We start from the raw sequence: 26,968 nt of genomic DNA, 5'->3' as shown, positions 1-26,968 counted from the left end.
GTCGTGATCTCAGCTCACTGCAAGCTCTGCCTCCCGGTTTCGCTCCATTCTCCTGCCTCGGCCTCTTGAGTAGCTGGGACTACAGGAGCCCGCCACCACGCCCAGCTAATTTTGTTTTTGTATTTTTAGTAGAGACGGGATTTCACCATGTTTGCCAGGATGGTCTCGATCTCCTGACATCGTGATCCGCCCACCTCGGCCTCCCAAAGTGCTGGGATTATAGGCGTGAGCCACCGCGCCCGGCCAAAGCTCATGCTTTCAATCACTATACTATATAGACTCTCACTTAACTCCATTCCCAACATGCCTTTTGTATATGTAAAAAAATGTGTCCTTAATCCTTCATTGATATGATTTGTATATAGTCTTTGCATGTAAAATAGACACTACAGCATACTGAAAGTTTATAAACCTGTCCATCTCTCTGGCCACTAGCAGTTTTGAGGTCCATTTTGGGTCAAGCACTGTGTTGGGCAATAGGAATGCAAAGTTCTGTTTAGATTTGAGGCTTCATGCTCCTTACAGCTAGCTGTGTTGCTTCACCTTAATAATGGTTTACTTTTTGAAGTATAAAAACAATCATCATCATCTTCAGTGACTTCATGAGGGCATCTTGAAAAATATACATAACATTTGAAAATGTAGAAGACATGAGAGATAAGTAGATATTATGGGAGAGTATTTGTGTGCTTTAAAAACATATTCTGTCGGGGTGGCACATTGATTTACTTAGAGCACAGAGAGACAAATACTACAAAATAAGAAAAGGAGGTAAGACAAAAGAGAAGGAAAAAAAGGATGAAAAAAGAAGGAAGGAAGGATGTATATGGGAAAAGAGAAAAAAAGAAATATCAAGACATCAGTGGATACAACAGCAGAATATGTATGGGGTAAAAAGGTATCAGTGAAAACAGATGATGAAACAACTATGCTCTCCCTCATCTAGGTGGAAGTGAGAAGCGGGCTGGGATATTGACATGACACAAGAAACAAAAATGCTTCCTACTATTACTGAAGGACCTTTCTGTTCTTTGTGTTTTCTTGAGGATTCTCTGAGCAATATTAAAATCAAAATATCGGTGAAACCCAAGAAACTATCAACAGCTCCCAGGACCACGCCCTGAAGTGAGAAGGAATAATACAAAGCTGTTTATGACTCAAAAAGAGGATCAAAAACCCTCCTCATTCTGTCATGCCTCAGTCACTATAAAGTTATGAGTTTGTGAAATCTTTAGCTCAAAAGCTTGATTACTGGTAACATTACCTTGAGTTGGCTTTTGAAATAAAATATAGTTACAGAAATGTGGTGTAGTATGGTTAATAGGTCATTTTTAAATATTGACAGCCATCTGTCACTAAGGACACCTGGTTCCCTCTTAAAATAGGATGCAGCTGCACACATATCATTGGCATACCCTGAAATTCTTGCAATAATCTTTTAGATGAAACCCAATCTAGGAATTTTGAAAAATGTTTCAAAGAAATTTATCAGGCACTCCAACATAAACTGTATTATTCCATTTGGGCAAATGAAGACAGACTGAACCCACGTGACAATTCATGCAAAGTAACAGTGAAATAAAAATACTTCTAATATCCAAATTGGCTGTGACTGCAGTTTTTCCTATAGCATTTTCTACCCAACATGAGTATGACCCAGCGTCTTCTTCGGTGGTTCTGTTGATCTGCAATGTGCCATTGTCATAGATATGATACCGCCTGCCCTCCAGGGGTTTCACTTCTTCCACCTTCTGCCTATGGACAGAGAAAGCATACATCCATTTGAGGTGAGGCAAAATTGCATACTCTTTTTAATACTAGTCAGTGACGGACCATGAATATACATTCATGGACCATGAATGTATATCTTATCTACCCAAATAGACTGTGGCTAGAGAAAACCCAAGTCCATGCTCCATGCTTCTGCTGTATTTGTCATAGCTACCAGCACCCGTTTGCATGTGTCCTCAGGGCTTAATAAATATTTTCTGGCTTATTGATGGTGAACTCTTCAGTTAATGATCACTCCAGGGTACCAAATGGGAAAGCTAGTAATTGAAAGAGATAATGAATCTGCCAAACCTCCTGCTGTCCTGGGAGAACATTGGTCATTCAGAAATATTATAAGCCAGGGAATCTCTAGCCAAATAGACTGTGGACATGGATTACATTTACCCTATCAACCCCAGAGCCATTTCCTCCCACATTCATCCATTTCAAAGCATTTGCTGCCATAGCTTGATTTATCCTGTACATTTCACAATAAGTGACTGCTTGATTTTAAAACAAACAAACAAACAAACAAACGAAGGGTAAACTGTGGATGCAGTCCATGCAGGATCCTACCAGACAGGCACTAGGCTGAGGTAAGCGAGAGGCTTGCCTCAGATGCAAAATTTAACAGGGTGCCAAACATCTCAGTAAGCAAGGTGAATAATATTTCAATGGAGTGTTTTGAAAAATCAAAATAATTCAGAAAACCCATGATGAACAAAATATATATCATGATTTAAAATAAAGGCAATATCTGACCCTATAAATGTATGACCTGGTGTCACTCATCTCACCCTGCCCTGCAGACCAATGACAAAATTATTCAAGACCTATTTAACCACACTTTTTCAGTAAAGTAACTAATAAAGTAGATCCATATTGATAATGTCTTTGGATTTGTGATACCAATTAGTTTATTGAAATTAAAATCAAAATGAATGCTGGAAAAGTCTGAAGCACATGTATTTGGAATTAAATGCGAGCTAAGATAATTATTTAGATAATCCCAAAACAACAACAATAGAGTAAAATATGACCTTGTGGTACCCCATAATGAAAAACCAATTCTACCTTCAAAATTGTCTCTAGAATCTCTTCAATTCTCTGCTTTTCTTTATGAACACAAGTGGCTCTGTGAATGTCTCTATGTGAGAAAATCCTAGAAATCTAGCCAATGTTTTCAGAAGAGGTAATTTCTTGAAAGGTAAGTTTGTTACCTTATGTCTCAGAGGCACTGGGTACATGTAACAATATAGACCCAATGCAGCCTGTCAAATGATGGATGAAGAAACAAGGTCAAATCTACAATTGACATTCTTTTAAGAAAACTGTGCGCCGCCAACTTACCAGGACACGACTGCCTCAGGTGAAGCAAAGAACTCGCAATGTAAGAAAGCACTGTACCCAACCACTGTAGCATAATTTTCTCCATCTTTGGTTTGAATCAATGGACGGACATCTATTTGAAAATAACATAAATACAGTTTTAAATTTTGGTGGAAGGAAGATGTGCAAACTAAATTTTTCTACGTCCTAGCCATATTAATATGAATAGAGAACAGCGGAATGTTATGGTGGGTGTCTGTCTTGAATTATAAAAGTATCCCAATTCAATACATTTTTGAAAGTATAATTTCAGTGTGAAGTCTAAAACTCAAATGTATGGTGAAAAGTGCTTTGATTTTTTTCCCCCATATATTATGTGTCAATAGTTAACTGGTACTTCTGAACATGACCTCGACCATTTTCCTTGAGAAAATAGCAAGTTAAGTCAGCTCCCAGGCACACTAACCCACAACATCAACATTGGCACTGGCAAGGATAGTTCCGTGGACATTGGAGGCTTCACACTGGTACACAGCAGTATGATTTGGTTGAAGGTTGGTAAAACTGATTTCCCTGGGGAAGACAACATCACCAGCAAATGGATGATCTGAAAGAGATTACAGAATGTCAGTTTGATAAAGAACAGGACATAAAATATTTATACACCATTTATTAAATGTGTCACACAGTATTTATATTTTAAAACCAGTTTAGGGTGACTAATAGTTCATTGAAGCCAATTCTTTAGGCTTTCTGAACATCGACTATGAACTTTTCTTTCCAGATCCATTTGCGTTTTCAATCCTTTTTCAAGTTAATATTTAGTAACAGAATATCTGCTCATCTAGAGCTCCCAGACTTTCCACACCCATATCCATAGTATTATTCTGGATTATCCATTAGGCATTCAAGACCTATGATGAAGTGACACTCTGTTACTCTTCGGAATTTAGATACTGTTGCTGCCTGGCACAAGTCACAGGGTCAACACATCTTGATCTCCCAAGTTACCAGTACTGGCTGCTATTTTCCCCCTTGATATTTTTGTTCCCATTTCAGTTCTCTGCCTCTCTATGGTCTTCTGATCTGCACCATTCATTTCATTTGTCTTGCTTCATTATTTAACCACTTCATGTACATTGCTTGTATATTTCATTTTCCCAGTAAGACTAAACCCTTCTTGAGAAAAAGGGCCAGGTTTTCTATTTTCGGGCAATGAAATCTTTCCCACTCCTGATCCAAGCATAATTCTGGAAATATCTCTTGGAAATGAGAATACCTAACATGAGACTGGGCACGGTGGCTCATACCTGTAATCCAGCAATTTGGGAGGCTGAGGCGGGTGGATCACTTAAGGTCAGGAGTTCAAGACTAGCCTGGCCAACATGGCAAAACCCTGTCTCCGCTAAAAATACAAAACTCAGCCAGGTGTGGTGGTGCGCTCCTGTAATCCTAGCTGCCCCGGAGGCTGAGGCAGGAGAATCACTTGAACCCAGGAGGTGGAGGTTACAGTGAGCCGAGATCATGGTGCCACTGCACTCCAGCCAGGGCAACAAGAGTGAGACTCTGTCTCAAAATAATAATAATAATAATAAAATAAAAGAAGAAGATAAAATAAACAAACCCTAACATTTCTGATGCATTTATTAAGGACCAAAAACTCTGTTGGATGTGGCACATGCATGATCTCATTGACACTGCTCAGAACTCGATGGATCAGCATTTATATGGCCATTTTAAAGGTGAGGGAACTGGACCGCGGAGAAGTTGAATGACACATCCCACAGCATTTGGCCATTTTTCTGACTCTAAAAGTCCTATTCTTGCTATGACACCATAAAAAACAAAAAACAAAATAAAAATAAAAATAAAAAAGAACCAGTGGGAAGGAAAACATTAGCTGAAAATGTCAAGGGATGGGCACAAATGCAAACATTTTTAGTTTAAAGGACATTACAACATTAATAATCAATCGAATTGCATTTTTCTAATTGTGTCCCCATTATACAAGATAATGACTATACTAAGTTTTAGGTTCTAGAAAACATGAATATTACATATCAAAATAAAAGACTTATACATCTTTTTCTGCCTGGGAGTCATAAATGAATATTTTTTTCACTTGACTGTGAGCTCCCTGAGGGCAGGACCTCACTGTGAGGTTGTGCAGTGTGTCCCCAGTGCCCAAAGAGTAGCTACCACAGAAAATTCAGTCAGTAAATACTTGTTGGAATGACTTAAAATGTTAGGTTGGGCAACCTTTATTCCTGAAAGGCCCCTGTAAGTAGTCAAAACAGTAGCCCCTGAAAGATGTACACATTCTAAGTCCCAGAATGTATGACTATGTTACCTTACATGGAAAAAAGGGACTTACAGATATGATTACGATTAAGGACATTGAGGTAGGAAAATTATTTCCTACCCCTGGATGACCCAAGTGGGCTCAGTATAATCACAAAGCTCCTGAAAAATCAGAAGGCCTTTCTTGGCTGTGGCCAGAGGGAAATGTGACAATGGAAGGATGGTCAGAGTGATGCAGTGTAGCTGGCTTTCAAGATGGCAGAAGGGAGCCAGCCAATGTGGGCAGCCTGGGAAAACTGGAAAAGGCAGAGAAAGGAGTGCTCTCCAACGACTTCCAGGACATGGCCTGCTGACACTTTGATTTTAGCCAAGACTCGTGTTGAACTTTTACAGAAAGGTAAAATAGTATATATGTACTCTTTTAAACCCCTAAATTTATAGTAATTTAATTTGTTATAGCAATGTTAGAAAACTAATACAATCCTGTTAAACAATTTATCACTTATTTCTTGCAAATTAGCAAGAAGAGTAGCTCTTCCAAGTTTTTTAAGGCTGAACTCTCTAAGAATGCTGCAAAGCACTGAGTCTGTAATCCCACTCTTCACTTCCATGCTCTACTCAGAGTCCTAAGTCTTTCAGAGTTACCCCCATCCTCCCATATAGTTCTCCTTATCCCATCTGATCCATGTATGACTCTGAATTAACAATTCATTACAAAGAAAAGAAATTAGGCTATTTAAATAATACTTTATTTAAGTAATTAAACATTGCTTAAATCTGCCTACTGGCATGGGTATGGAAATTGTTGTGCATTGACAAAGGCTAACAGAAACTCCCAGGATTCAAGAAAGCCAAGTCTTTATAAAACACACTAGTCCTGACATACTTCAGAAATTCTTTCTCAGTTTTGTCTTTGGTCAACCCAGTGAGAAATTATCAACAAAATGGATGAAACTTCAGCTCTGGAGTTAATCCTTCCTGGGTTCGGTTCCTGGTTTTAAATGTACCTGGGTTGCATTCTCCAGTAAGTAAGGTAACCTCTCTAAGCCTCAATTCCCAATGGAGAATAATAGAATCTATTTTTCAAGGTGCTACGAGGTTCAGAAATATCGTATGCAAAGCATGTGAAAAGGGTTAGGCCGATAATCAACAATAGTAATCATTTTGATTTAATTTTGAAATAACATGGGGAAAGGATATATAATCCCTAAAACTAAAATAAACTCAAAGAGATTTCAAATCCTTTAGCCAACCCACTGTCATCAAATATCCCAACCTGTAAAAGTTTATGACCTGTTTGCAGGGCAACAGGGAGAGCCATGACCAAAAGCTGTGAACAGAACACAGAGCTTGGATTCCAGCGACTTGCCTTTAGTTTGAAGTCTACCATTATTCAGCTGTGCGGTCTTGCATAAGTTTATTTTCAGCCTTGACCTCCTCATCCATTAACAAACCTATTGACTCAATTTCGAAATAAATCCAGAAGCTAACCAGGACTGCCACCAATCTAGCCCTGAGGCCAGAGCCTCTCAGATGGCCTCGTACCTAGAATCAATCACACAGCCCATTCTCCATTCAGAGGCCAGGAAAATACCTTGTAAAAATGTAAATTAGATTGTGTCACTCTTCTGCTCAAACTCCTCCAAGAGCTGCCTAGTGTATTCTCAAAATCCCAAGGCCCTACTTCGATGTTCATCTTTACCTAAGCTCTGGCCCCTTCCCCTGCTGGTGGATCTGGTGGCCTAGGGCTGCCCCTTGCACTCCCTCAGCTTCAGCCACAGTCACCTCTTTTCTCTTCCTCAACACACCTCTCTACTGAGAAAGCACTTTCCCTGCTATTTACATGGCTGACTTCCTCACCTCCTTCTAATCTATACTCAAAGTAAATTACCACAGGGGTCTTACTATTATTATCTTAAAATAAGATCACAACTCTGGGTCCTGAACCTCTTTCAGGCTTTACCACACCACAGTACACACTCATGTATTGTTTGTCTAATGGCAGCAGAGCAAGGATTCCATCCATTTTATTCACTGTTGTATCTGAAGCATGAAGTCCAGTGCAGCGAACATAGGAGGTACCCCATAGATATTACTGAATGAATGAATCAGTTAAATATGAATAATAGCATCTCCTTTATAAAGTTCTTTTAAGGATTCTAAGTAATTTGTGAATGTCTTTTGTAAACAGCGAAATACCATCCAAATATAACATTTTATGATTTTGTATTCCAGAGAATATGCATTCCTTACTTTTGTAACCTGAACATTCATTATGAACAAAAGTTGCTTTCATTTCCCTTTGTCTACCCAAAACCTCATTGTTATTTTTCATTTCTTATTCTGTTCCCTAAAGAGATGAAGAGAAAAATCCCAAATCTGAAGATAATAATAATGAGGACTAAGGTATCCTAAGTGTCTGTTGTGGGAAAACAATACCAACCAACCATACCTTACGGGGTGCTGTTTTTGTGGCAGTCCCCGTGCTAAGCATTCTCTGCATGATGTTTCCTTTAATCCACAAAACAACCCCATGAGTCAGTGTTATTTTTATCCCAATTTACTGATGAAGAAACGGGTTTGAAGAGGGTCAGTGATACTCCCCGTCACGCAGCTAGTAAGTGGTAGAGCTGACATGCAAACACAGGCAGTCTGGCTCCAGAGTTTATAAACCATCACAGTGCTCTACAGATGAATCATTGTCCTAGGCAGCTGGCTACATTTTTTTTTTTCATTCAATCACAACCAACCGCCACTATCTCCATTCTGCAGTTTAAAAAATATAAGCTTGGGGAGATTCAGAAAACATCTCAAGATGAAACAGCGGGCAAGGTGCACATCCTAGATGGGACCTCAGGTCTGTTATCCACCAAGTGGCTCACCCTTGACCTGTGCGGGCCCCAGAGCAAAAGGACAAATGGAAACCACTATTGTACCTGCTCTTAATTAAGCAATTGACACATAAAAATATGTTCTGTCCTCCTTCCTGATCAAGGACATCCAAAATAATCTGAGCTCTAGGTTCCAGTGGAAGATTTGGGGACTCCTTGGAGCTCTATGCTGAGCATGGTGAAATGAGAAGAGTTGGCCCTCAGTGCTGGGCCATTCCTGTCTTTCCCTGCCCAGCCCATTTGGAGTGGGCTCAGGGTGGACCGGGCATAGGAATTTTCAGGTCTTTGTGTTTGAGGTTGGTAGCGAACAGGCGGTAATGGGACCAGGTTCAGGCTTGGGATGCCACAGTTTCTCTGAGGATGCTTTCAAATCATGGAGACAAGCAGGACCAGAGGGTGACCAGAGCAAGTCCCTTAAAAGGGCAGAGCCCAGGACAGGTGTTGCTGCTGTCTGAGCCTAAGGGAGGTCCTGACTTTTAAACTGTGCCCTCAACCGCTAGGTTCCTGCTCTGTTTCTTCTCAGGGAGAGGAACAATAATTGGCTTTTTTCCTTGGAAGCATCCTCTTTCTCATTCAATTTTCTTTTTAAAAGTGAAAAATCTTTATTCTTATATATAATTTATAAAAGGGCCCAAAAAGTATAAATATTATTTATGGCTATTCCATGAATATCAAGTCTCAACAACCAAATTGCTTAGAAAGAAGCAGTTTCTGATTTGCTCGTTATATCTGTCCTGCTAATCCATTTACCAACTTCATTTTACACACGTCTGACCATCATTAATCCCATCAAACCAGGGCCTTCAGCATTGCATTGCAATTGGTTTTTAAACTTACTGTCAATTGGGGAGCCATTGACTCTCCACTTGATTGTGGGTTGAGGTTCTCCTTCAGCCTCACATAACAAGATGCCATTGCTCCCGGTGCTATACACAGCACTCTGAGGCTTCTTTGTCCAGCGAGGAGGCTCTGCATATAAAGTGAAGAGCTCATGAGAGAAGTTATCTATGTCAAAAAGTCCAAAATTGTTAAGGCCTGTATTTCTACTTTGCACCAGCAGAGGGCAGACACCACAAAGGGTTTCATAGTAGCTCTTACTGGTAAACTTGTTCTGCAAAGCAAGGTGGGAGCTGCTTTTGTGTTGTAGGGTGTGTGTGTGTGTGTGTGTGTGTGTGTGTGCGCGTGCACGTGTGTGTTTGTGTTTAATTGGGACTCAGCATGTATAATAAATCAACATACTACAAATAGTTATATACAACCACTTTATTTAGCTATACAAGTAGCTACCCAACTAGGAAAAAAATGAGGGAAGAATAAGCAGATGGTGAGTTTATTTGGAGCTGACTATAGGTTATTTTCAAGCTGCAGCATGGCATCTAAAAAGGTGGATACATAAGAATTATATTTTAAGAATTTTAAAAATAAAACTAATTAAAATGTTTAATGTTTATTTTGAATATTTCTTAATTAGTGATCTTATAGCATTTATATATATAATCAATTTGGAAAATAGTATTTCCTAGATATTTTTTTTTGCAAGAGGGACAGAGAGAAGCCCAAAAGCAGTGTTTAGTTTTCTGCAGTCAAAGCAATTAAGCAAAAGGTACCTTAAAATTACCTGTATCTTTCTATGCCTTACTGCTCCAGAATTACAATACTACAAAGTATGTCAGAAATAGATGAGACATTTTACTTGACTTCAAACATTATTTCCTTGTTTTATAACTTCATGAATATTGCTATATCAGGGGTAAATAAAAAGTTTAAAGTGTGGATGGTTTGGATAATTTAATTTCAGAGAAAATTGCACAAAACCTGCAGGTAGCAAATCCCATCAAATGTAGTTTGGTTATTTCACCCAAAGATATTTTAGATTTCCATTTTTAGTCAAAAAGAAAAGTCTTCAAAGATATATGTATGTATACAATGAAAAAATATCAGTAAAATTTTTCTAAGTAAAGGAGGAAAAAGAGGATTATGTAAAAAGGAAATACCTGTAAGTTCACTATAAGAAACAAATGTATACAACTAACCCTGGCAAGTTCAAGTTCAAGCAAGATAAGTGCACTCCACAGGGTGTTGACTTAATTGTTAAGTTCCAAGTTAAATATCTGTATTCATAAGCTGTACTACCTGTAGATATTTAGTCACTTGGTTTAAAATATACTAGTTCAAATTATAAATTGCAGATCACTTTCTGAGGTGAAGGTTTATTTTTGTCTATTTTGCATTTTTTGAGATATCCTTACTTTTTTTCTGGTATTTTAATACAAACAATATAAAACTAAATATCTGTAAGTTAGAGAAAAATATTCCATGAACACGAACATTATGGTATATCATATTTATAGTAGAAAATTACAACAATTGCTTTCAACATATGCAAAAATAAAGAAAATCAAGCAATGATGGTATTTCTGTAAATCTTCATGAATAATTACTATTATCATTAGGACATTTACTATTAGGACTATTAGTAATATTAGTATTACTGAAAGAGGTCCCAAATTATCACCTCATCCAATGCTTTCACCTTACAGAGGGCTGAGCTTTGGAGAAGTTTCCTGACTTGGCCAGGGCCACCAGCAAAGGAAGCTCCAATTCCTGTTCTTGCCATTCCATAGATATATACACAGCAACTATGGATGAGCAGCATTAAGACTCTGAAGTCATGTGATTTTGTTTCTAATTCAGTTTTATCTTATGAATTTGTACCAAAGACAGGAAAGAAGGTTAATTCAATTTATGCTTCCAAGTCCAAGCTCCCCCTATATTTATCAACTGACTCCAGAAGTTCTGAGCATTCACTAGGCTTCATCACTATACTTTACCTTAACCCTTCTGTGTAAGCTTTCTTTGTAATTGCTTGAACATGTACTCTGATGCTTTTCATGTGTTTCTCCTATAGAAGTAAGCTGGTCCTGAGTCAGTAATATTGAGAGAGATTTCAAGCTTGTCCTGCTCAGAAATAGCTGCTTCTTGAGCCTTAAAACCAAAAATTCTGAGGAAAAAAACCCATCCTCATAAAAACCCATTCTTTTAGCTATTATCCTAAGATATGGTAGCAGGTGAAAATTGCTTATGTTGAAACTTTATGCATTTTCTCATAATTGTAAATACAAAAATAAGATGATAAATATCTCTCGTGTTGCTGGAAACAGAGATGCAAATATCTGAACACTGGGACTATATATTAAGCAAGCTAAATAGAGATGTTCATCACTAGGAAAAAAGAAAAATAAAACAAACTTGGTACCTATAAAACATAAAGCACAGTGCTTATTTTTAGTGAAACTGTTTCTTCACAGGTTCTTATTAAAATCTATATTCTAATAGACAAAAAATTTTTAGGTTCAATAAAAATTGGATTTAACTGCAACATTTTAGAAATAGATTTGTTATTTGAAAAAAAGGATTTCTCAAGTATATTAATGACTGAGTTGCATGTGATTTTATGACAACCTTTGAAAATGCAAAATCATTTGGATTATATTATGGGTCTATAATTATATACAAATGCTTTCCTATTTCACTTACTAAAGTTCAAAGACTTTAAATAATTCAAAAGTTGACAACATAAAAATTATTTGTGGGAGCTTATTTTTAAATAATCTATTGAAATGTGATGTGATTATATTTTGATTTCTGGATATAGACTGTTTTAGATGTCACTCTAATATATCTCTTTTTATTGAATGTGTAATTAATCATATCCTAGATATTTAGAATATATAGTTGTACCTAGTCAAGACATCCTGGCTGCTTTTGCTCATACATATTATAGGATTTGAAGTACAGTCTGATTTCATATTTAGGATGTTGCAACCTAAATTACAAGCTCACAGGATTTGATTATGTTTAGTAATAGGAAAGACATTGCACATACAGAAAGAATCCAACCCAGTCCATGATTTTACTTAAGCACAATGGGTGTTTTCAGAATGGAGTAGATTTTCAAAATACATAATAGCATTGCTATTTTCTCACATGGCAAATCTCTGTTATTTAATTTGGGCTTCTAAAAAAGAGACAAAAAAAGAAAAGGAGAGGGTGCAGGAAGGCAGAAAAAATTGAATAAACACAAGTTCATCCATCCAGATGATTAACAGTTTTTATTTATCGCTTCCACACTTTAGAAAAAAAAAAAAATAAAGACATCTTAAGCTCAATTTGCTTTTCACGTGCATAGGTAAAGAGAAAGTCCAAAAACATACAACTGAAGGTACATTTAATAGTTTCCTACTAAAGAGAAAGGATTAGAAGTTCCTCATAAAATATCATTTACATCTCAATAGTGCTAATAGCTGTTTTATGAGTAGTGAGAACAATTTGTACTAGAAATCTATATTCCTTTGGAATCCTATAGTCAACGTTTTAAATTGCATAATTAATTTTACATCTTTGATTTTTTTTGTGCAACCCTTGCAATTCTTTTGAAAGGTTTGGTTTTATAGTCAAGAAAACTGTGGCCAGATTGTTAAAATATTCAGCTACCGTAGCTATGTTCCAGCCATCTGGAAGGGTTTCTAATAGTCAGCAACTTGGAGGAGAATCTAACAATTAGATATGTCTGGTTCGTGGGTGTGTGTGTGCTGGGGAGGGGAGGAAGGGATTACAGAAAAATACCCCTGTTGCATGATGTAGCCAAATTACATAGAAACATCAAATGATGACTAAAAATATACATAAAATAAATCTTTCAAACTCTTCTTCTCTGAACTGCTTTGTGAATAATTTAATGTCAGAAGAATATATCACTGTTTGGCAGATGTTGACATTAATGTATAATATTGGGCTTTCTTCTATATAAGTTTTGCTTTTGTCGAGTCAAAGAAAATAAAATTCTCAACTTTGGTTTTCTGTTCTTCATACCTTAAATAATAATACACATTATGGAGTAGGCTTGGAAATACAGTGTTATTCCAAACAGGGGTATGACTCAATCAACTATCTTAACATCTACTTGGGAGGGGAATTTGTGTCTGAGTCCTTTATTTTTCCCCCACTAGTTTAAACAACAGGCCATTACTTAGGTGTTCCTTGTGTAAACTAAAGCTTTAAGAGGTGAAATTTATTGGAATATTAATGGATGCCCTAGAGCACTAGTTCACTAAATTGTAGTCTAAAAAGAATAATTCCTTGCAATAGTTAAGCTTACACTGCACTAAATAAGTACACATGCAGTAATCATTCCATTAATTTGATCAATATAGTCAACTAAATTGTAGATAGAAAGCCTCAATGTGATTGCATCCACAGAAAATAGTCTGTGTCAATCACATTCAGAGGACTAGACAACCTTCACATCAGTCAAACAGGCACAGCCCTAATAACTACATTCCACATTTAAATGATATCATTTTTGCCTACTTATTCCTATAAATGTAACTAATGCCAATAAAACCTTGATTGATCAAAATCTCTGAATTTGCAGAGAAGATGACTTGAATATAATATTTTTGCACTTTTTGAGAGAATTTATATTGTAGCATATTCTTTTTTGCCTGTAAGAAACATATTGAATTTATCACCTGAACCCAAGATATGGATTACAAAAGTGTTATATCCAGGAAAGAGCTAACACAACAATTTGCCTGCTTCTTTCATTTCTTTGGTGAAGAGCCTCAGGTACAGAGAGTGAAATAAATGGCGAAGGGCACAGCAAGTTAACTGCAGGATTAGGAAGCAAAATCCAAGCTTTCTTCCAGGCCCATTTTAATACTTTTTTTCATCATAATCCTTATGGCTGCTTTTATGATTTAATAATATGAAGTGTATATGTGTATTACAATAAAAATAATTTAGGAGACTAGCTGTAATGACTATGTGAATAAATCATGTAAGCTGTCTGTGTTTAACCACTAACATGAGATCTTTTCTTGTCATTTGTCCCTTCTATGACGTTTTGGGGCATAAATGACAAACATGCTTAATTAAAGTGTAATATAATTCAGTGCCCACACTACAATTAAAAGTTGAAACTGTTGACCTGTTTTAACATGTATGATTTAGAAGCAAGGCCTACTACACCTATAAAGTTACTTTTTTGAAAAGCAGGAAAAAAATGAACATGGGAAAGGTACCTTCTACTATAACGTGAAAATCGTGAGTGGCTGTTCCCAAGAAATTGCTAGCTGTGCAGCGATAATTTCCTTTGTCCTGGTAGGAGACATTCTCTATCTTCAAAGTCTTGCCATAATTTTCTTTTGTTTCTCTCCCCTTTGGTAAGTCACCACCAATTTTGCTCCAATCAACCTGTGGTGTTGGCCTGTAAAAAATAATTAAATAAACAAACATTTTTTTTTAAAGTGGAAAGTAAAATACAAAGAAAACCTCAGGACCCATCATTTATCAAGTTGCTTTTACATATGTGCTCATATTCCACTGAATCACATCATCCTTACCAGTGGACAGACACACCCACCACCATCAATAGTGAACACTGGTGTTGAAGAAATTCTCTTTTCCTGAAAGTTCCTCTAATGGTCTATCTCCTTGGAAACTTTCTCTCTCCTCTATTACGGGGGCTAACTACATGTAAGTGCTGACTAGGTGTGGCTGGATGAAGGATAAATAATTGGAGCTCATTGAAATAATATTACCAAGATATTTTCCAAGTGTGAAAATCTCCCTGTGGATGGTTTGAGGCAGCCAGTGATAACAGCCCTATTCCCTGTTTGTGTAAAACACAATAAAGTAGGACCTAACAGTCAGCAGAGAGAAGTTTCCCCTTTAATCCTATGATGCTGATACTGGAGAATGTGGCTCCTGTGTGAAAGCTAAATGTGTAGATTAGACCCACGAACAGCCTATTCTAGGGCAAGCTGGAGTCTGTAGCACAGATGCTCCCTCCTGGATCATGTTCTCGCCCTCGTGGGGAGTAGAGGAAAGGAGGAATGAACCAAATCTTCCCTTGCTTAGTAGTTTCAAAAGATTAGCTCACCCAATAAAAACAAACAGGAAAGTAAAGACAAAACAAAACCAGCATGATAACTTGTTACACACCAGCATGATAACTTTCCCCACCTTGGTAAGGAGGAAAATAGGACTGGGGAGTCAAGGCAGCTACATTAAGAAAAATCCCTTCTCATGAAAACCAGACAAATGCAGAGGTCATACCCTTTGTGACTCATTTGATTTAAAAATTGTGTGGAAAGCCAAAAGGGTTGATTCTAACTGAAGGATGATTGTCCTTTTCTCTTCCCCAATCAGGCTCTGTAAGTGAGTAGAAGAAACAACTTTGCTAATTTTATTGATGCTACACTTTTCCTCTCCATATTTCTTCCTATTATTAATAGCTGTAGGTTATTTGGTACATTCTAAAGATGGGCATTATTGTAATCATTTAACAGTAAGGAATCTGAAGCTCGAATAAATTAATTTCTTAAGGTCACTGGAGCAATAAATGATATACCACAACTTATATTTGTCCACTCTAAACTTGTTCTTTTTTAATCAGTGTGTTTTATTATTTTGTGCTTTTCAATCTACGCCCTTTCTAACTATAGTCTTAGAATATACGCTTCCTGTCAAATTGCCCATTAGTTACTATGTGATAATAGAGCAATTCCTTGAAATCGTGTGTGTCAATATTCTCAAATTATTTGTATTGATAGGTTGTAGTTAAAATAATTCAGTTATTTATGCAAAAAAAAAATGGAGGTAAAGATGAAAACTCTTTAATCTACATATATCTACTCTTTTTCTCTCTTCCTTCAAGGCTCAAATACTAACGTGCTTTGCAGCCTGGAACAATAATCTTATATTTTACCAAGCTAAGAGCACATGGCACACTTGCGTAGGAAACGGTAATGATGCCTGGGCAGACAGCTGTGAGAGTATATTGGTTGCTGGCTTTCTGAGCACACCACCTAACAGGATGCATAACCCACATCTCCTAACTGCTGGCTTTTCACTCCATCTGTCAAAATGACAATTTGCCAAGTTATAGGCTGCTCTGGAACTCAGTTCCCCTAAAACAGGAAATTTTTCATGAGTCCATCCTTTAATAGAGCAAGTAACTCGCTTTCAGCAAGATCTTCCAGACTCCCCAGTCTTTGGGTCTTTGAAAACTAGTCTAATTTTCTAATACCATTTACTTGAAAGAATAAAGTAAAATAATTATCTAAAGTATTATGTGAAAATGAGATATAATCTAATCTCAGGATAGGTCTATACCATGGCAAAAATTTCCAACTCTGTTCTTGCCAATTTTTTATACCACCTGCCTTTTAAAAAAAATTTAAAGAACACTTACTAACAGCATTTGAGCAACGTGTTTTGAGGGAAAATATATTGCTTAATACCTTTTTGCACACAAAATACACTACCTCATAATCTAAATTTTTTTTTCAGGCCCTTGTCTGGCCAACTTTTATTTGTATATTTCTCTATTTATAAAGAAGTATCTTGTGAAATAATTATACCTACTTTAATTTACAAAACAGAAAAAAAATCTATTTGAGCAGTGGACATGAGTCCACCTATGGCAATTTTATAAGTTTTCCCTCAAAACACATTTGTTCAGCTACTGTTAGTAAATGTCCCTTAAATTTAAAACAAAAGGAAATAAAAAATATTTTCAAGAATATAGCTGGAAATTTTTGTCAAGATATAGACCTATCTTGAGATAAATTATATATCATGTTCACCTGACACTTACAGATAATCATTTTACTTTATTCTTTCAAGTAAAATGTATTAGACAATTAGATTAGTTTTCAAAGACCCAAATATAGTGCTTTACACAAAATAATAGTACAATATCTTAAATATAATTATTTTTGTTACTATAGGAGGTTAACGGCTTGAAAACTTCTTAGAAAAAGTTTTTTAAATGACCCAAAAAAACTTTTAAAAAATGTATCATCTTCTGAGAGAGGACCCAGATCAGATAGGATTACCCAATACAAAACCAGTATGAGTAAGAAGAGACTACTTCAGGTGAAAATCCTTAAGACAGCGCATCAAGAATTTTCATGTCCTCACAACAACATATATTTTCATCCACTCTATTTTTATATATTCCTTCATGACTCTTCATTTTCTAAAACACACATGAGAGCATTTCATTATTTTGAAGACATTCTGTGCAGTTGCTAGTCAATCCAAAAGGTCAATGATAGCATTCGTGGGAAATAAGAAAAAAGAATTACTGAAAGGGTCACCCTGCCCAACTCAATGTAGTAATGAACACTGCAAGAATTTAATTTCTACCACTGTAAACACATAAAATACAACCAGTAGAGCAGGTTGTTGCCATCATGATTCAAACTCAACAGGAGACTTTCCTCTTCTAAAATAATACACATACCACACATTCCAGACAGAGTCTGTGTCATAGTACCTCTAACTAATTTATGTAAAGACACATGGGGAGTTTACGACAGACAAGCAACTTTGATATTTTTGGTGGATGGAAAGAGAAATTTACAAAGCTTAGGGGTTGTAAAACCATTAACATCTGCTCCATTTCTAACCCAGTCATTCAGAATGTACTCTAAATGATGAATGAATATGACTTTTTGAATTTCAAATCCTAGTCCACTAACTACAGTCCCCAAAGCCCTCAGCTTATGAACAGATTGTATTTCATATGAGTAAACTCAGGTGCTAGAAAGATGGAATGCATTTTCCTAAGGTACTCTCAATGGTAGGGAAGGACCATAAGTTCGGAAGGATAGTGGTAAAAGTAGGAGAGAACCTGCATGATTAAATATTAAGTAAGACGGTCCCTGTTTACATGTACTTAACAGTAGTTAATAAATGGAACAATTTTAAGAGGTGACCAAGTGAGGTCCTTTAGGGTTTTCTTGGAGGATTTATAAAAGCGCATTGCGGGCCGGGCATGGTGGCTTACGCCTGTAATCCCAGGACTTTGGGAGGCCAAGTCAGGTGGATCACAAGGTCCGGAGATCGAGACCATCCTGTCTAACATGTTGAAATCCCATCTCTACTAAAAATACAAAATATTGGCCGGGCGTGGTGGCATGCACCTGTAGTTTCAGCTACTCTGGAGGCTGAGGCAGGAGAATCACTTAAACCTGGGAGGCAGAAGTTGCAATGAGCTGAGATTGTGCCACTGTACTCCAGCCTGGGTGACAGAGTGAGACTCTGTCTCAAAAAAAAAAGGATTGCTTTTTCAGGTGTAAAGAAAGTTCACTTAATTAGATATTGATGTAAAACTCCCTTAAATTACATGGTCTGGACCTCCATGTGTGCAAAGGGCAGGAGGGTAAAAATAGATAAATAGGGCTCCTTGAAACCTGAAAAGGAGCAGATTTAGTAACACAGCAAACAGGAGTGGGGCAAGATAGTAGAGCACAGAGAGCAAACTCAGCACCGAAAGTGAGGGACTGACTACCAACAACCTTATGCTTCTTAAACTCAACTAAGGAGAATGTTGTCATCATCCCGCCATCCGCAATATCATAAATTGACAGAGAGATCTAATTTTATGAACCTCAGTTACTGCCTGAAGTCTGTAGAGTGAAGTACAAATTACTACCTCCAGAGATATAACAACAGGATTTATTTTTATTAATTATTTTATTTTATTAATTTTAATTTTATTTTATTTTAGATGAGGTCTTGCTCTGTCATCCAGGTTTTAGTGCAATGGCATGATCATAGCTCACTGCAACCTCAAGATTGCTGGGCTCAAGCAATCTTCCTGCTTCAGCCTCTTGAGTACCTGGAATAACAGTCCTGAGCAGAATATCTGCAGTGCCTGGCAAAGTTTATTTCTTTTTAAATAAATAGTTTTAAAATATCTAGGCAAGCACAGTCTTAATGTGCTTGATGTCTTATTCTTTATAGAACTGGATGGACAAAGTCATGAGTGAGAGTCAGGTTACTCACAAGCCTTCAGCAAAACACTCAAGCAGCAAGGTTTCCCCTTTGAGGATGGTAATTGAAGACTCACTGCCACTCTCAGTGGGAGGCAACAACAGTTTGGGTTTTCTTTGCTTGATTGAATTTGCTACAAAATAGAAAAGAAAAATCAGAATTTTTTCAGATTAATATACATAAAATTCTGTGACACCACATCTTTCTTAAAAAAAAAATCTGACACACATGAGTGTGTGTGTGTGTTCTATGTACATTTAAATAGACTTCCATTTAACATATTTCCATTTAAATAGACTCCTCTTCTCTCTTACCATGAAGCATGGGTTTTCCCTCATGTGTTTTTACTGAGTGTAGCACTGCCAAATTTTATAAATGTTATTATTTATACCATATCTTCTAACTCAGAAGGTCAAACAGAAGTCCTTAATAGAAAATCTATGATTTTATATTCTATACTTTAATCATGTCATGTGCAATGACTTTATGTTTATGTTTTTATTTAATTTAAGTTGCCTAAGAATTTCATCAGGTTTCTGCTAAAAACAGCTTCCTCACTCCTGTACCCAGAAATTCTCACTGAGGAAGGCTGTGGTAGACACTAGGCATCTATGAATTTATCAAGCTCTTTCAGCAATTCTACCTGTAGTCTCAGTTCCTTAAAGAAAACAACAGTTTTAGGAAATGATTAGCAAGCATCCTCATTAGCTGCATATTGAAATGTCCCATTTCTTATTTTCTTGAGAATATTTTCAAATACAATGGCAAATTAGGATACTTCCATCTTCAAAGGGACTTAAGCAGTAGACAGTCTTCTATACTTTGTATTTTTTGGAAAATAATTGTTGAATATGTACTATGTGCAATGATTTTTCATTGAGTGCTGTGAAAATATAGCACTATATATGTTTCAGTTATTAATCTCAAAGGAAATGATGTTGGGGATGAATCAGTCCACCTTAAAACTAACGGTTCTTCAAAAGGAGCTTACATCCCGCTCCACTGAAGTTGCAAGTATATAAGATATCTAAGTTATCACTGGTCCACATTTTATAGAGAATATTTGCTGCAATTATGTAAATGACTCTTCTCATTATAGAGAACTCGCCTGCTATACAACTCAGATTTATTCAGGCATTTTCCATAGAACACAAGCTCTGGTAGACATTCTATGGGGGAAAGAATTGAATAAAAACATCACATAGACACATGAGCTAAAAACAAACTGGTTTTTTCTCAGAAAGTCACAACGTACAGTTGCATGTCAAATATTTCAAGAAGGCTTAAGGAAAAAAATCCACTTAACTTTGTTAAACTCGGTGTTTTCTCTACTTCCTTTGACACTTAACCATTTCTTTTCTTTTCTTTCAGCAAAAGTATCAACCTTATATAAGAGACATTTTGGGAGACCCAAAATATTACTCCATTAAATATCTCTCTCTATTCAATGCATTATATGTATTTCATTATATTTATATAGTTATATATTTATAAAAATCACTCCCTTTGCATATATTTAAAAGGGAATGGGCGACAATAGAACCTTCTAAGTTAACATGTTTTTCTTAGTAACAGTATTGTAATAAACCTAACAGGATATTAAAGAAAAAATTCAAAATCTGAAATGACAATGAGCTATAAACAAAAGTCAACACTCCACATGGGTTCGACTTACCCTTGGAACCAATTTCTGTGGATGAACTTGAGTCATTAGCATGCTTTACTGAAATAAAAAAATGGAAGGAAAAAACACAAACATAATGGTGGATGCTGATATCAATAAAGAATGAAAAGTCATATATTTGTCTTAGAAAAATTACAAAGTGATGTAGAACCATGCTTCACTAGAACATTGCCTTTGGGAATATAGTTTTACATAGAAAATAATTATAGTGAGTTTAATCTTGAATTACCACAGATGAACCCAGGTGGAGAAGATTCAAGTCATAGCTCCATTAAAGAGAACTGAGGCTACTAGAAGAATGTTATAGTGAAGCCCTGGCATGGCGTATCTACACACAAAAATGAAAAAAATCACGGACCAAATTAAACAATGAAATGGTAATGCCAACTTTCAACTATACCAGGGCCAATTATTCAGTCAGCAAACTGTTGTGGATTATTTCTTCCCTTTGAATCTTACGGTTCTTCCTCCCTCTAATTATTTTTCCCATTTGGGAACCCAGGCTGGCATCTGCAGAATCAAGTAGGGAAAGGAGCCATTCAAGTAAGTTTGCCAATTTGGTGATAAAAATTTCCTTTTTTTTTTTTTTTTTTTTTTTTTGCCTCTGTTGTTTTCTCCCCCATTTTCAGTCTGCCAGTTTACCCAAGATCACAGTGAATCAATGCCCAAGATTTGCTTAGAAAACCCTGGAATTTCATTGTATATTTCACCCATTGAAAATGACAAGATCCTGCAGACGTCAGATGAAATACATTTGTCCTGTGAATTGAGATTTGATTTCCTGGCTGTGAGAGACAGAGCTACTGTGGATCTGCAGCTGCAGATGTCTATTTCATCTGGATGAAGTCTCTAGAGTTGAACTGAACAATGGCGGAAAATATCAACCCAGCTTTAAATGGCTTCAGCCAGAAGGAAATTACAGACACATTTGCATTCAGCATACATGGTGAAACAATAAATTATTTGGACTTACAACTGTTAACTGTTAGTTTCATTGGCATTTTCTGTACAATAGTCCTTAATCTTGGAAATGCAGCAAAGCAACAGTAATCATTGCGACTGTCTTTTTCTTCCACATTTGCGAAGTATAGATCTCCCTTTTGGCTCATGTATACTCTTTCATCTTGTTCGATGTGTTCTAATTCTGAAAAGAGATATCTTGTCATTGAAAAGGGCAATTGTCCCTTATTGTGCTTCATCTTCCTTTTTCATTTTCTTTTACATTATTATTTCATTTGATTTTTCCTATTTGCTCTTTAATTCCTGTCAAGTCTGGTCTTACTACAGGAACAATGAGCAAAAAGGAAAACAAAACAAAACAAAAACAGGAGGAAAACCCTTGGGAGCATGCTTTTTACCATTAACCACAGAAGGCTGCTGGTAGACAAACAGTGGTAAACTGTTTACCATCTCGGTCTCTACCTCTGCTCTATGAGTCTGAATTGGCTTAACTGAAAACTGGTCAATGCGGACAATGCCCTAATTATTTTCTGAGAATCATGTTTCTTTAAAACATGACTTAAAAATAAAAAACAAAAAGCTCTCCAAAAGTTTTATCTGTGATATTAATCTCCCTATTCTGGTTGCAGCCTGGAAGTTTCTAGGGGAACTGACGTCTGGAACAATTGGCTGTACCTAAGAGTAGTTTCATTTGCTTTCTTCTGAGTGCTGTACAAATAGCATTTTTCTCTTTGGTTCATAGTGAGAAAACATGTAGAGAGCATTGCTAAGGCATATTCTAGAAGTGGACTTTACAAAACTAGAATTTCAGATCGGAGTCAGCAAACCTTTTAGAAAATTAAGCAAAAAAGTTAATACTAATTTATCAGTAGGTGACTGCAATTAGCAGGTAGAGCGTTACTAAAATAGAAAGATGAAGCTAGCAACACAAACCCATGCCATCCTCAGCTTTCACATGATCTATATTCCAAAGGTGAGAGCACTGTTTGAAATATAGAAAGTATTGTCTTCATAGACAAACCTTATCATATTAGTAGCATCTCCTCTTCAAATATGAAAAAAATAAGAGATCTTTATTTTTATTCAGTCTTTGGATTCATTATGTTATTGATATGATGGATAGAATTAAAATGTCCCCATTTTTTGATGGAACAGAGCATTACTTACCAATATTCATCCAATAAATATGTAAAGGTGGGAGGCCTTTGGGAGGATTGCATGGGAGGACAATTGGATCTCCCTCCTCCACTTCAAGAGGGTCAATTTTTTCTTTGGGGAATTTTGGAACACCTGGTATAAAAAATCATTTCAATGTGTTATTTTAAAATTAACTTTGACTATAACAACAAATATCTTAATGCATTCTTTTTTTTTTTCAAAATTGGGCAATTTTAATAAATTATATACTACAGATCCTGGTTCTTACATCTCCCCTGCAGAGATAAATATTAAGAAACTGGTGTGCATCTTTACATAACTTTAAAAATACTTCTGCGTTTGGAAACCCCAGACAATAATATTTTTGTTATGTGACAACAATAAGGCAATAACGTACTTGTGCATATTTCTCTGGGCAGAGATATAAACCCAGAGTCACAGGATTTTCCTGCTTTAGCTTTGATAAATGTTAAATCTTTTTCTCCAAACACTGATTTCACTTTGAGCAGTTACATATCTCTAACTCTCGCTTTATTGGGAAGGCCTTGAATGTCATTGGCAAATATTCCATTCAGTGCATTAATCACATGAAATAAAAACTTCTAAGCCCATATGGAGAAAATGGTAAGAATACAATGAAAAGCCAAATTTGACCACTTTAAGTTGCAAAAAGAGCCATCCACATTGAAATTACTCCCAGTAAATAAAAATTTAAATGAAATGGAATTGATGTAGGAAATAAGACTTGTAAATATTTCAACCTATTGTTTCCTCCCCACACTGGAGTCAATTTCTTAAAAGAGCAATGCAGTTATAGTAAGAATATATAAGTCAGAATTGTGCAGAATTTGAAATCTAACACCAAAGTTTCATATTTTTATGGAAGTATTGATTTTATAAGGATATTCAAAATGTATTCTTCCTGAACGTCACATTGATGTCTTTCAACTTTTGTTGGGGGAATTTGCATTACAGAATTACACAGTCTCTTGTGGAGGAGATCTTAGGAAGGCGTTTATAACAGTCCCGACTTGATGGAATTCATTAGAAGGTATTCTATTTGTATATTTCATTCTTAAATTATGATTCACAGCTAATTTTCATTGTTCTTGGAAATCTAAAGGTTTACTCATTTACCGTAAAATTTCTTCTTGAGAAGCTTTGTGCACTTCCTATATATTTGTCCTATAGCCCCTCAACCCCCATCCACGCCTTTAGAGGTTGAGGGAATTTGCTGACATTTCTCTTATTGATGCACCAGCTGGTTACAGTGAATTGCTTTTTGTCTAAATTCAAGGACTTTTCAAGGCTTAACATTGCAGGGGTTGGTGTGGTTATTACACTGCCTTTGCAATTTCGGAAGGCAGACTTCGGTTCTCTTTATACATTCAGCCATGTGACAGTCTTTTAGTGGATTTCCTCTTGCTCAACTCATTCCTTGAGATTCCTTTTAGAAAGTCTCTGGAAACATTTTTGAAATAGCATCCATCTTTGAATCACATTTTTGCTATAGGTAGCATGAAATTTCCCTCAAACGGCAGGAATGTATGTTTAGTATATTCACTACATTAAGAGCTTGTAGATAAAATATCATGCCATCTATTTGGTAAAGCCTCGGCTTTGATTGACAACAAATGTTATGGAAAACATTTTGCAGAAAGTACACCTTATATACATAAGGCATAGTAATATACAAAACGTTTATGTACCCAAATCTCCAAATTCAAACCACTTGTTTAGTTTTATTCGCTATAACTGAAGCCCAGTAAACACTGGCATTGAAGTTATTGGTGCTGCTGGGTAGTTGGTGAATCTATTTATACTCAGATACAAGAGGCGGCAGAGGAAATAAAATATGGATTAGAAAATGGAAAGGGCATGTAATCCACTTCGATAACAAGCAAACTATACAGTGCCTAATATGAATACGCAGTTCACTGGATAATATCTATTGTAAAGTAATTAATTAATAAGATGTATAAATCCCTAATTGGAGAGCTGCTCCCTGAGAGCATTCAAAAAAATCTCGCAATTCGAACAGATAGTACTGCCAGTGAAGCATTATCATCCTTGCATTAAATAAATCTAGATTATACAATTCTAATTCTGAAAATGTAAATTTGTAATTCAACTGGCTTCTAAGGCACCAACAATAAGAAAAGAAAATTTAGCACTCTACCAAAACTGTTATCACATGCCATAAATCTTCAGAACAGCTTTCAACTAAATACAAAATTAATATTGGAAAACAGGGATGCATACTTATACATCAATAAATTTAAGGTTTTAGAAGAGATACAAATGGCATTACTTTTTCAGGATTTTTTATGTCTTATCCTTTGACTTTGAAACTATTTAGTGAGTTTGATGGCATGATAAAAAGTGAAAATTTTGGCCGGGCGCGGTGGCTCAAGCCTGTAATCCCAGCACTTTGGGAGGCCGAGACGGGCGGATCACGAGGTCAGGAGATCGAGACCATCCTGGCTAACACGGTGAAACCCCGTCTCTACTAAAAAATACAAAAAAACGAGCCAGGCGAGGTGGCGGGCGCCTGTAGCCCCAGCTACTCTGGAGGCTGAGGCCTGAGAATGGCGTAAACCCGGGGGGCGGAGCTTGCAGTGAGCTGAGATCCGGCCACTGCACTCCAGCCCGAGCGACAGAGCTAGACTCCATCTTAAAAAAAAAAAAAAGTGAAAATTTTAACATTCACAGGTAAATGTGAAATTTAATTACTATAACACAACAGCAGACATGAAGTCTACTTCAATTCAAATAAAGAAATGGCTCCATTTAAAAATAACTCCAACCAGTGGCATTTACTGCGTTTATCTGGTGATAAACATTAGCATTGTTGAGTTTGGACAACTATAACACTTTTTAAAAGTAAATTAAAAACAGTAATTTTTTCTGTACATGAGGTAACTATACTCCTTTGTCTTGCCAATATATTTCACATGGGTACTTCATCAACACCAAAACCAAAAATCATTTAACTTTGGTTCAACAAGACTGGACTTGATTCTGAATGGCCTCTCTGCAAAGGGATCAGAATCAACTTGCAAATAACAGTCTACCTAGGCAGAACTTCAAGAATGTTTGGAAATCCCATTATAAGCAAGTCTAGATGAGATCAATTTCCTTTCTATCTAAAGCCACTATTAATCTATTTGCATGAGCAAAGCAAAGCAAGCATATCACAGAATGTATCTCTTCACTCTTCTCAATGAGGCTTTCACATTTATTATTCAGTGTCATGGACGGATTTCTAGCAACAACTAACACCAAGGGTATAAGTGACGTTCAAATATATTCACATGTAGGTTTTTGAAAACTTTCCCAGTTAAAATCTGTCATGGAAAAACTTTCCTACAGACAAGTTAGCTGCACGTGAGTCTTATTACTAGAACTATCAAGGCAAAGCCAACCTGCAAATGCAAAATTTGCAGGAGCTCTAAGTCTTCAGGTGCTGTCAATGAGTTTTGAAAACTCATCATCACAATTATTTCAATGTAATATACAGAAAAATAACATTCCTGAAATAAAGAAGTCTTCTGAAAACAGAATTTATATCTATAGGATATCCTATAGCATAAACCAGGTTCTAGCCCAGGCACTAGAAAACTAACTGGTTACAAAGATTCAGACCAATATCTTCACCTTTCTGTACCTCATTTTGTTTTCCTTTGCCGTCTTAGAATCCTCTGAATTCATCTCTCTAGGCTCCTCAAATGCCTCACCAGGGTAGAAGCTTCTTAAGGGTAGGGATAGAATAAAACCTAAGCTGTGTAATCCCATCATGCCAACATGCCTGATAGTGAAGAGTAGTAGTGAAATGGCATCAGGGAAATTTAACTAAATACAATTCATGCTAACTAATCACTTTGATAAAAAAAAAAAAAAAAAAAATCACTGGCATCTTAACCGCTACCATGTTATGCAACACTACAGATTATCTTTCTCTGGCACTCAAGGAACAAAATAGGAGGTTTCCTTATATTTTCCTATTTCTAGATGATATTGTAATCTC

General features: G+C 36.3%; 1 protein-coding gene across 3 annotated transcripts in view; it reads right to left on the bottom strand.

Annotated features, from left to right (window-relative positions):
- Positions 1-26,968, bottom strand: part of CHL1 (cell adhesion molecule L1 like) — a 212,121-nt gene that overhangs the window by 43,842 nt on the left and 141,311 nt on the right. For all 3 annotated transcript variants that reach the window (XM_030920582.1, XM_030920702.1, XM_030920639.1), the window contains exons 6-14: positions 22,951-23,073; positions 21,797-21,967; positions 20,815-20,862; positions 19,152-19,272; positions 14,375-14,559; positions 9,129-9,260; positions 3,566-3,706; positions 3,121-3,232; positions 1,589-1,755 (exon numbers count right to left, since the gene is read on the bottom strand). In XM_030920582.1, coding sequence (XP_030776442.1) covers positions 1,589-1,755; positions 3,121-3,232; positions 3,566-3,706; positions 9,129-9,260; positions 14,375-14,559; positions 19,152-19,272; positions 20,815-20,862; positions 21,797-21,967; positions 22,951-23,073 — 1,200 coding nt within the window. The remainder of the gene's footprint in view (positions 1-1,588; positions 1,756-3,120; positions 3,233-3,565; positions 3,707-9,128; positions 9,261-14,374; positions 14,560-19,151; positions 19,273-20,814; positions 20,863-21,796; positions 21,968-22,950; positions 23,074-26,968) is intronic.

The sequence above is a fragment of the Rhinopithecus roxellana genome, chromosome 1 (assembly GCF_007565055.1).
Source record: "Rhinopithecus roxellana isolate Shanxi Qingling chromosome 1, ASM756505v1, whole genome shotgun sequence".
NCBI classification, from domain to species: domain Eukaryota; kingdom Metazoa; phylum Chordata; class Mammalia; order Primates; family Cercopithecidae; genus Rhinopithecus; species Rhinopithecus roxellana.
The sequence above is the reverse complement of the archived record's forward strand: the minus strand, read 5'-3'. Positions and strand labels throughout refer to the sequence as shown.